Below are 11,098 nucleotides of genomic sequence, written 5' to 3' on the forward strand. Positions count from 1 at the left end.
TGGGCCCGTGCCCGAATGCGCAGAGAGTCCCGGCCCAGCACGCGTCTACGCGGCGCTGATAAGGAGTGGAGGCGGCAAGCGAGGCCACCAGTGTTCAAAAATTTCCCCTGAAAAATTCGGCGTCTCCCTCTCTCGCGCGGCGGCCTCGCTCTCGCCTCCTCCTCCCCATTCCGCCCGCGCGCCCGCGCCCGCGCCGGCGCATCCTCGCTGGAGCCTTCGACGCCCTGCCGCCGGCGGTAGGGGTCCTTCCGCGGGGGCGGGGCTCGTCTCCGGTTCCGCTCCGGGCCTGTCCGCGGCCTCGGCGTCTTCCTCTGCGGTGCCCGGCGCGCCGCCGGGGTCTCGTCGGGCGGAGCTAGGGTTTCGCCGCTTTGGGCTCAGGACGGCGAGATCTAGGGTTTCTATCTCAAGTATGCCTCTGCTCTCCCCTTGAATTGTTGCGATTGCGTGGGTGCCGGTTCGTGCGGCGAGGGCCCCGCGTGATTATTGTGATTTCGGGGTTCTGAATTGCCGGATGTTGGGTAGAATTTGGGGATCAGGACAGCTAGGTTTAGGCTTTGAGTGGCGAATTCGTGCTCTGATGAAGGAACCAGGTTTCGCGTTCAATCCTTTTTTCCCTGTCAGTTTTTCTTCGTCCAGAAATGGAACAATTTCTCAGATAAACTGTTGAAAAAAAATTCTTATGGAATTATTCAACGAGCACCATAGTGCATGGAAGTTTTAGCTTGTTCGAAATCATAATTTCTGATGAACTGCTTGGTTTTATACAAGAAAATTGCGAAACTGTGTTAAAAAGTTAGCTCAAACCTTGGTAATTTAGGAAGTCTGCATTTGCGTTCTGTACTTCTGTCACGATAGATACTTCAATGTTTCATTACAGCGTGACCTATAAGTTTGTCTCTATTAAGCTGAACAGAATGAAACTTTATTGAGTTAAATGATCGTGCTACTTGCTATCTGCAGGATAAGCGTTTGACTTTTTCAAGAGGAAGATTGTATTGGATAGCTGGTGCCTAGTATTGGAAAACAATGAAAGCTCAAAAGCAGAAATTAGCACCTGGCACAGGAGCAAATACCAAATCTTGTTGCAATAAATTGCCAAGCCTGAAAGTTGGTGCTCATATCAACAAATCACCAGGTGATATGTCTGCATTATCAGTTTCCTGTCCTCTGCCATAACTTGTTATATAATGACATTCCAATCAAACATAGACCAAAAATGAAGTATGAAACTAAGTGCTTCTTGTTAGGCGTAATTGAACTGAAACATTTGGATGACTTGTTAAAGTTGTTGGCAATGTGTCAGAGGGATACTTTTGAGTTTTGAAGCTCACCAAGGGATCATTTTCAGGCAATATTTCTGCGAAACGCAGAAAAGGAGCTGGTTTCTCACCCAAGTCATATACTGAAAGCATGATAGCATCAAAGACTGGTGGTCGTATGGAATCACCACACAATGATTCTATGGAGTTTTCTGCTCGGCCACCTAATCATTCTGGAAAGATCAAGCTTCAACTTTTCCCAATAGTTGAGACCATTCAAGAGATCATGCAGCAAGTGAGTTCCTTGGGTTCTGTAAGAGCTTCATATAAGCACTATATACAATCTTCTTTTCTGAAGGTTTTCTCTCCTGTATTTGCATAGCTCATTCTTAATTTAATTTGGCAGGAAAAACACAACCCTTATCTGGAATTGATTTTGGCTCCTCGAAAGAAGATATCCTCAGTTGTACAGCATCTGAACACAAAGTGGGGTAGTTCTCGGTGTGCAAAAGGCGAGCTCATGCTCTTCCCTAATGATACTAGTGTGGATATGATAGCTAACAGTGCAAAATGGACTATTAAGGATTCTTGCACGGCAGCTGATGTGCATGTTGCGGTTGGCAGCCCTTCAACATTCCGTTTGAGGTTCAATTTTGTTTGCCACAAGAAGTGTTCTATTTCTGTCCATCCACATTAATTATAAATATTGACCTTTTAATTTAACTTATTTATTATGAAGGTATGGTTGGTTTGGGCCCAATTTGAAGCAACAATGCAGTGGACCATCTTTGTCATCAGTGCAGTCTGCAGACAACACTATCAAGCCTCCAGATCTTGTTTTAAGTGAACAGAAACATATGGCTGGTTCGGGTGAATTTCCTAGTAACTTTGTGACACCATCCATTGTGGATAGCACAATTGCAGTACAACCAGTGGTGAGTATCAGATGTTATGTGTTTGTTGCAATACTGGTAGTATCTTTACTTGAATTCTGATGTTATGTATATGATTCCAAAATAGGATAATCAGAGCAAAGTAGCACCACTTTCTTGGCTTGACTCCATATCCAATATAAGCTTTGGTGCACTGTTATCTGAAGCTGCACCTTCTCAAGATAGCAAGCAATTGCCTTCTCAGAATATCTTGAGTCTCCAGCAGATCCCTGCTACATGTGATTCATTTGATGCTGCTATCGCTTCTCTTATTGCTCGTCAGCAAGCAATTAACCAGCCAAAGGTGTCAAATCCATCTCTTTGGGAAGCTGAAGAAACTTGCCATGCATTTGCCTTCCAGAATCAAGCTTTGAGAAGAACATCAAGTTCAGTTCCTGGCAACAGTGGTTCTGCTTCTGTCTTGGGTGCAATTCCAGAAACTGGCACAGATGATGATCAGGTACAGTTGTTCTCATAGTGTTTTGTCTTGTAAAAAACTATGTGTTGCTTATCAGCCTTTGTTTATGCAGCAATGCTCTGCTAAAGGTAAAGAAAGGGAAGCAACCACTGAACCATCAGTATTGGACAGTGATCGTAATGCAAATCCAGATATCTCAATGGTACCGACTAAGACCCCTATCAAACATTGTTATATTTGAGATATAAACTTCTTTGATCCTCCGACTGCTGATGTGGTTCTTATATTTTGTGACCTATTTACTTTCAGCATGTGTCCACTGGTGACCCAGAGCATGGATCATCTTTCTCTGGATTCTTGAGTGGAGCTGACAGTTTAGGGCTCAGCGGTTTACTTGCAAACAGCCTGGATGCATTCCAAAATTTCTCTGTTTCTTAAATCTCACATCCATGCGGATGTAGGGGCTATGGAGTACAGCCTAGGTGAAGGTATAGGTTCACTAGGTTTCTGTTTAATTGAGAGAAGTAATCAATTTGGTTTTGCTGAAGCCACTTCTGTAGATAAATTACCCATCTTAATCATGTAAACATTTACTTATTTCTACTTTGCTACTTGGAAAAATATATATATTGAAGCTGTCAATAATCTGTTTGCCTTGGCTCTTGTTTTGATTGCATTGTGCTCTTTGTCATGTACACATCTGAATCTGATATTGGGAGCATTGATTGGCTTGAAGCATTAATGCAATTTTAAGTGGTAATCTCACTGTTCCGCTGTGCACCCGGCCGAATTTGGATGTGGCCCGGTGTGACATCCACTGAATTGTGAACTGTTGGAGAGTTTTGTTAGCCCCTTCTGAATGAAATATCTAGCCAAAACAGGCTCAAAATTGAGCACCTAGCTTACGATTTCAACAGCTTGCCCTTCCGAGGTCCTGGCCTGTTTGGTAAATTGACAAATCTCTTCAGTTATGCAAAGGTCGCTGCCCATATTTAATATTTCTATGCTGTCGATGTCAGAATTATTCTTTGTCGCATACTTGTATGATTGTATAACGTTGGGAGCTGCCCTTTTTTAAGTGGGGAAATCAAAGAGATGATACTGAAAGTCCACGATAACCCATGCTTAAAATCAGATATTTTCAAAGAAGATAATATTTCGATCTCCCTATTTGGTTGGGTACTTGTGAGCACCGCTGAGCAATGCATGTTCCTTTTAGAAGCAAAATTCAAGCTGTACGAGATCGGAAGTTAGTTTACGCCTATTGATCCGTTCATCCTTGTGGCCTGACCGGATTGCGGACAGACAGTTCTTGGGAGGCTGGGACAGAGAGGTCTGAACAGACATCCATCATGAACTCGCCCCACCTTTCCCCCAACCTCCCTTGCGAAAGCAATGTCATAACTCGGCTCGACTCCAGCAATCTCGAGTCAAACAAGTTTGAAAAGGTTTTGGTGGCAAGTTGCACGAATCTGACCTGCTTTGTTTGACCATCAGATTTCAGATCCTCTTCCTCATTGAATACGCACACAGAATGCCTGGAGATCTGTATGCGACGCAGGGACACATGCTTCTACCACTAGTCAAATTCGCCGCTCGGAAGAGTCTGAACAGCAACCACGTTTCTTTTCTTTTCTTTTCTTCTTTGGTGCCATCCCAAATTGACTCAAGCAAAAATTTGATACACTTCATCGTTTTGCACGTTTTTTAAGCCCCCAAGTAACATTTGATGATGTGATTCACCAAACCAAACTTCCCTTGAGTTTAAAAGCGATCGAAAATTATAGTGACTGGGACCCTTAACTGCCGTCTCCCTCTCACCTGCCATTCATAAACCCAGACGGACGTCAGTGGATGACGTGCTGGTACATTGCGAATCATACGTTCGTTTCGTTTTCATATAAAAGCACCAAGCATGGAGCTGATGCAACTGCAATGGTGGTACCCTATATTTTCTGTCTAGTGAAACAGCAACTGCAATAAATTATGTCCAACTGGGTCAAGTTCAATTTGATCCCCAATTAAACCTGTGATTGGCTAAGCTGGACCTGCCAAACGGTAGGCCTAACTGAAAAGGCTTAAGCCTTCAAGCTGCTACATCACTTGGCAGGAGAAGGATTAGCATGGAGTACTATAATGGTCTTGTAACAAATATGGCACCATTTATGCCATTTCGAGTGATTTTGGTGATCGAATGACAACACAACACTTGGACTAATATGATTGTTAAGATGATCACTCTCAGGCTTTTAGGTTCAAGTGATGACAAAAAGAAAGAGAAGGGCATCGGTGCATCCGATGGTAGTCGGAAGAACCGACGCTATGGAATTCTGGTGCAGAAGGGAATCGAAACCAAGTCAGCCTATAGGCACCGGTTGAACCGACGGGTCAAAAAGGGGCATCGGTGCATTGGGCGTCCTATGTTCCAGAGACGATGTCAAGCGCCCAGGAGAAGATTCTTCAGCACCGGTTCAACCGACGGTGCATCGGAGTATTGCGTCGGTGCAATGACATCAGCGCCCAGTAGAAGATTCTTAAGCACCGGATGAACCGGTGATGCATCGGTACAAAACATCGGTTCAACCGGTGGTCACTGCGTCAGCTGTCAGGACTTCAACGGCTACTTCGTTTTATGAGTGACCGGAAGAACCGACGCTACCCCTGCCAAAGACATCGGTTCTTCCGGTGATACGCAGATTTTCAGCTGACCGTTGGAGCAACGGCTACAAGACTTGGTGGCCTATATATACGCCTCACCCCGGCCATTTGAAGTCTGCTGGAGTTGCTGGACATCCCACACACACACGCAAGAACATCTCCAAGCCATACAAAAGCAACCAGATCATATCTTTAGCCCTTAGCACACTTTGAGAGTGTTGTGTAAAGGATAGCTCTTAGTGAGTGAGTTTGCAAGGCTTCGAGCCTTTGTGTTGTGGTTCATTAGTGAACCAAAACAAGAGCTTGGTGCGCCGGCACCTTGGAGCGTGAAGTTCGCCGGCAACGTCATCGACCCTTCGACTTGGTGTGGAGCGGCGACGACATCTTTGTGCGGGGGACGTGGAGACCCCCATCCTTTGTGGAGAAGCTCCTTAGTGGAACCCGGGGCCAAGGTGACTGTGATTGTGTTCTCGAAAGAGACTTGGTGGCCGAGTAGCAATACTCTTAGTGAGTGCTACAACAACGTGGATGTAGGTGTGCCTTTGTGGCTAACCGAACCACGGGATAAATACCCGCATTAAGAGTTTGCTATCTCCTATCCCGCTCTTTAAGCTTCCGCATTTCATACTAGCAATTTGTGTGCCTTTACTTTCATAGAATAGTTTCTTGATAGGAAAGGCTATAGGTTGCTAAACTCTTTTGGGATAGGGATTTTCACACTAGAACAACCTAGTTGCATATCTAGATAGCACGTTTTAGTTTAAGTTTTGTGCAAACTAGTTGGAGCCATAGGTCTAAGTTTTTAGAGTGACTAATTCACCCCCTCCCCCTCTTAGGCTAGAGCACCCGATCACTTTCAGGTCTGCAACATAAAAACGACTAAAGATGCATACAGAGGAGAAATGATCAGTCTCCTGATTCAAAAGTAATCCAGTACTCAATTGGTAATGATGATCAATTAGCGCCAAGACAAACCACCAATAATCTAGATTGAGCATGCGCCAAAATGCGCTTTGTTCTTCCGTGAAAAGCTTAGCCGAATACTAACAGAGAGTAACATGTTAGGTAAGAAACATGGGGTTAGTTTCTTGCCTACAGACTCTATTACTCTCAACAAATGTTTACCTATGTCTTATGGCTGAAGACAGATTTCCAAGTATCAAGAGCTACCAACAGATATTCCGTACCGCACAAATTGAAATTGTTTGTAAGAACTCGCATACTTCTTCTCTCTTAAATGACATAGCGGAGCTCCCGCAATCTTTTCAAAAAAAAAATTTGTTTAGTTCTTGACTGCACAACCTGAAGTATTATGCATGATACATTTACCTTTGGATTCCGTTTTCCATGGTCATAATCCACTAAAAAAATTCTATGTGAACGTGTTTCCGCTTGAAACGAATAGATATATTTCCGTGTGAAAGAATTTTGTCAGTTGGTGCTTCGATTTTCTAGAAGGTGACGCACAAAAAGCTTAGAGGGTAGGAAACTGGTCTTTGAGGAATAAACCACACAAGAGAGTTTGGATTTGTGCTCCTGTTGCCACTTTAGACTGTCCAATTGCACTCTACCATATGGGCCTACCTCTTAGAAAAACAATTGGATCCCTTTTTTTGTATTCAGATTTGCACCCATGCAAAACATACCTCGAAATCTTTTTGACTGAAGAAACATTTATGCGTGCAGCTTGCCAGATGTATCTTAGAGATTAAGTATAAGCAAGAAGATTTCATATAGAGAAGACATTGATTAACCAACTGTATAGGGAGTATATATCTGGGTACTGAGCTACTATTCTGTATTTGAAGTGTATTTGAAGTGCCAGCTGTATTTGAAGTGTTTAGGCGAACATAGAGACAATCAAAATATAATGTGCCAGCTGTATTTGAAGTGTTTAGGCGAACATTAGGATCCAAGGCAATATAAAACCATTACATTTTCGCAGAAATGTGCTACCCAAATGTAATTAGCCTAGGACTCTAGGATCAAGAAATTAGTCAATGCATAATTAAAGAGCCCTAAAAAATTCCATCTTGATCCCAAAAACCACCCACCGTCCACGCCAGTCTCCCTCTTCCCATATATACGCACGGCGAGCGCGGCGCGGCCACTCCCCCCGCCCGCTTCTTCCCTTCCCAGTTGCCCACAGCAATCTCTCCTCCCCTCAACCACTCCCCTCGCCATGGACGGCGGCGGCGGCGGCGGCTACAGCCCGCGGTTCCAGCGCCAGGCCTCCTGCTCCTGCGCGCCCTCCATCTCCCGGCGCGGGTTCGTCCGCGCCGGCTTCGACCTCGACGGCGACGACTACTACTACGACGACGACATCTTCCCCTCCTCCTCATCCTCCTCCTCCGGCGGCGCCGCCGCGTACGACAAGGTCTACGGGGCCCCGCGGCCGTCGGCGCGCGCGAGGCTGAGGGGCCTGTGGCGCCGCATCATGCGGGAGAAGAAGCGGATCCTGCTCTGCACCACCGGCTGCGTGCCGGCGGCGGCGCCGCCGCACCGGGAGCCCTACGACGCCTACAGCTACGCGCAGAACTTCGACGACGGCGAGGCGTGGGTGGAGCCAGAGAACCTCTCGCGATCCTTCTCCGCGCGCTTCGCCGTCCCCTCCAGGGTGTTCCAGAGGGTCGCCGCGTAGAGGCTCCGCTCCAACAAACCGCCGGAGGCTTGGATTTTTTTTTTTCCTTTCGTCTTTGCTAATTTTGGAGCCGTAAATTGTGAAAAGAGAGGCAGCGATCCCATCTGTAAATGCATTCATTTCTTTCGTGTCATCAGTTTCTCCATCAAAGTTCCATCGATTTTGGTAAATTTTGTGCTTTGCCAGCAATTAAAAAAACCACACACACATGACAGGCATTTATGGACACAGCAAAATCATAGAAAACATGTGAATACTAGTTAATTTTGTTTCAACAGAATCTGAAAAAGGCCATTTTGTTTCTCAAGGTTACCAGAAAATGGTTGTCAGTTTTAGGGATCTTTATCTTTTGGGATAAGATCCAAAAGATCACAAATTCAAAGTACCTACATACTATAAACTTGTCTAATCTGATTGCGTAGTATTTTAGACTTGCTTGGTCAAACATATTTCTTGGACATTTGGCGATTTTGTCGCTGCATGTGAAGTTGATCGGAGCCTGTGCTGCCCCTCGTTTTCAATGCACCAAACGCTTGCAAATTTGACCATGCTGACAATCTCATAAAAAAGATGCTGCTAGAATTTGACCATTTTCAGGAAAAATCCACACGCCGTCACATTCAAATAGAGTAATTTGTAGCTTCCCTTTGTCGCAGCGTAGAGTGGAAAAAATTGCAGTTTTTCAACAAATGTAATCCTGTTGAGAAAAATTTCGTGAGACGTGATGTGAGTCTAGCATCACGCCATTGTTGCTGCTTAACCAATTGTCCCTCTCTCTTTGAAAGCGAGAGGTCACCAGGGTTCACCATTTCGTTTTTCGATAGAATCCCGGTGATCGGCGGAAACGGAATTCCGTTCCGGAATTTCGGTGAATTTCGGCGAATTTCGGTGGATTTTGGACGAAATTTGTTGAATTTTGAATTTTGAAACGAAATATATCGAAAAATACCGAAATTTCGGATCCCGGTAACTAGCGGAAACGGAAAAAAAACCGAAATTTCGGCGAAATTTCGCCGAAAAGTTAAACCCTGGAGGTCACAGGCTCACAGCCTATATTCTAGAAGAAGCAATCTTGGTGTGCCCATCATCTTAAAAGACAGACGCAATACAAAGGAATCTTTCATTGTTCCTTTCGTGTAGGCACTTCATCTTCGTGCTTGTTCTGTACACTGTCTTTTGTTTAGCTGCAAGTGGTGGGTTCATGCATTGAGCAAGCTAACTGTTGGACATCATAGTTTATCCCCCACAAAACCGGCACTACCTCGCATTGCCCGTTACTGTGCATTGACACCAGGAGACCAGGAGTGATGTTATCGCAAATTCCAGCATTTGCAGCTTAGAGTTGATGCATTCATCAGTTAACTCTTTACATTAATCCTGATCCAATTCAGTATTATGTTAGCAGGTTCATTGGATCCCTCCTCCGTCACTCTGTTCTAACCTGAAATTTTGCTGCTGCCTTCGACAGCATAGTGAACTCTATACAGACATACAGTGAACCAGCAGGAAGCATGCATGTATTTGCACAGTGATTCACTGTATAGTTCTGAATTGTTGATCCCGACATATACGAAGGATCTTGTATATATCCAAGTCCAGCTACTGTATCCAAGACTCGTAATGGGAGTACCTTTTTTTTGTTGTTAATTTGTTAAACTTAACTTGTCTTGAAATGAATTAGTTAACATCAATTATATGTACCTCCTCATTATTTTGAATTAAAATGAGAGATAGCAACTACGATTAAGCCAAAACAGAAATTGCTAGGAAGCTCGTAACAAAGTGCCTGCAGATTGCAGAGCCTTAAGCCATGTCAGTGGCTAACTGGCTACTGGCTTTCCATGATGGAATTGCATTGCAAGTACCTGTGCCACACTGGTGTGCATGTGACTGTGCGTGTGCCCATGCATCTCTGCGTCATTACAAACAAATCGATTTTGGGAAGACGACGATCTGCGATTAGTTTAGCAGGTGGTCAGGCAGGTGCCACATGGGGCCAGGGATGCCCTCTGCTTAATGTTGATCGCGTGCATCAGCAATCAGCGCGGCGCCATCCATGATTGCCTACGAAAGATCCATGCCATTTCCAACTTTCTTCCCCCTTTTGCTTTTCATCAACTAGCTAGGGGCCGCATTGCTATCTGCTAGATTGATCCAGGAAATGGAACCATATTTTAAGACCATGAAAACTTCAGGTTTTTTGCTGAACTTTTGTGATCTGTCGAGAAATGGTGAAAGATCCTTGTGCTGTCGCTTCAAGATCCATGCAAACTTTTTCTGGGATTGGGATGCTTATGAGCGATGCTGAAGCCATCGATCGATCACTTGTTCTTATAAAAAAGATTACCGGTCGATCAGTTTAGCAGTTATTCGTCATCAGCTCTAATTAATAGAGAAGAGATCGGTCAGAATCTTGGCCTGTGCTAATCCTGATTCCTGACGAAGTACCATCAAAGCAGTGAAGAAATGCAACTTGCATGAATAAGGAAATGCACCTGATGTTGCTGCTTCCAGATGCCTGCAAGAGTGGCGCACATACGGCTTGTGCGATCTCCTCTCATGTGATCATGTGAAACCCTGCTTGCACTGATGAATCCGCTGTCCCTTTGGATACCTTAAACTCGCTGGCCCGCTTGTGGGCAACACGTTAACCACCAATGATTCGGCCGCTGCCTGCCCATCTGATCCATCCCATCGTATTTTAATCCTCGGCCTTATCAGCACCTTTCCTTTGATCAAACAAAGTGCCCTGTTCTTGACCGGTAGGTGGACTGATAGGTTTAGTGCTCACTTCAGCTCTACGCAATCATGCTTGCCCGGTTCAAAAATAGTTTTTAAAAATCGAAAAAGTGCAGTTTCAAAAACATTGAAAATGCTGAATGAGATCCCGTCCCAGTCATATTGCAGATTTGTATTCATGTGCATCTCACTCTCGGATTGGATGAGTTCATATTCGTGACAATTTCATCTCTTCTGATAGTGCTAGCAACCTCAACGAAAGTCTCCTTAGTCATCTCTTTTGGAGACGAAAGAACTATGAAGGCCATCCAGCTGATGTTTCTGAAGTGAACAATAAAAGAATTTAGAAGCGTGTACTCGCTCGTTCATCGAGTCCAAGCTGACAGGCAGAATCGGTCGCAAGGAGTGAGCTGGGTTTATCGTCGCATCTGAAACTCGTGAAGCCGACAAT

General features: G+C 44.7%; 2 protein-coding genes across 2 annotated transcripts; both read left to right on the top strand.

The window, feature by feature from the left end:
• Nucleotides 1-107: 107 nt before the first annotated feature.
• LOC120705788 (TSL-kinase interacting protein 1-like) lies at nucleotides 108-3,272 on the top strand. The gene is made up of 8 exons (XM_039990302.1): nucleotides 108-407; nucleotides 961-1,135; nucleotides 1,349-1,554; nucleotides 1,666-1,904; nucleotides 1,999-2,194; nucleotides 2,280-2,651; nucleotides 2,722-2,811; nucleotides 2,919-3,272. The coding sequence occupies exons 2-8, from the start codon at nucleotides 1,027-1,029 to the stop codon at nucleotides 3,045-3,047; spliced, it is 1,341 nt and encodes a 446-aa protein (XP_039846236.1). The 5' UTR covers nucleotides 108-407; nucleotides 961-1,026; the 3' UTR covers nucleotides 3,048-3,272.
• Nucleotides 3,273-7,352: 4,080 nt separating this feature from the next.
• LOC120705789 lies at nucleotides 7,353-8,209 on the top strand. Its single transcript, XM_039990303.1, has one exon. The coding sequence runs from the start codon at nucleotides 7,450-7,452 to the stop codon at nucleotides 7,906-7,908; it is 459 nt and encodes a 152-aa protein (XP_039846237.1). The 5' UTR covers nucleotides 7,353-7,449; the 3' UTR covers nucleotides 7,909-8,209.
• The last annotated feature ends 2,889 nt before the right edge of the window (nucleotides 8,210-11,098 follow it).

This window comes from Panicum virgatum, chromosome 5K, assembly GCF_016808335.1.
Source record: "Panicum virgatum strain AP13 chromosome 5K, P.virgatum_v5, whole genome shotgun sequence".
NCBI lineage: Eukaryota > Viridiplantae > Streptophyta > Magnoliopsida > Poales > Poaceae > Panicum > Panicum virgatum.

What these genes read in the sequence shown, in the direction of transcription:
- LOC120705788 (XM_039990302.1), top strand. Translation starts at nt 1,027, where the DNA reads ATGAAAGCTCAAAAGCAGAAATTAGCACCTGGCACAGGAGCAAATACC. An exon ending in CAATTGCAGTACAACCAGTG is followed by an intron (nt 2,195 to 2,279) that starts GTGAGTATCAGA and finishes ATTCCAAAATAG; the next exon opens with GATAATCAGAGCAAAGTAGC. An exon ending in CTGGCACAGATGATGATCAG is followed by an intron (nt 2,652 to 2,721) that starts GTACAGTTGTTC and finishes TTGTTTATGCAG; the next exon opens with CAATGCTCTGCTAAAGGTAA.
- LOC120705789 (XM_039990303.1), top strand. Translation starts at nt 7,450, where the DNA reads ATGGACGGCGGCGGCGGCGGCGGCTACAGCCCGCGGTTCCAGCGCCAG.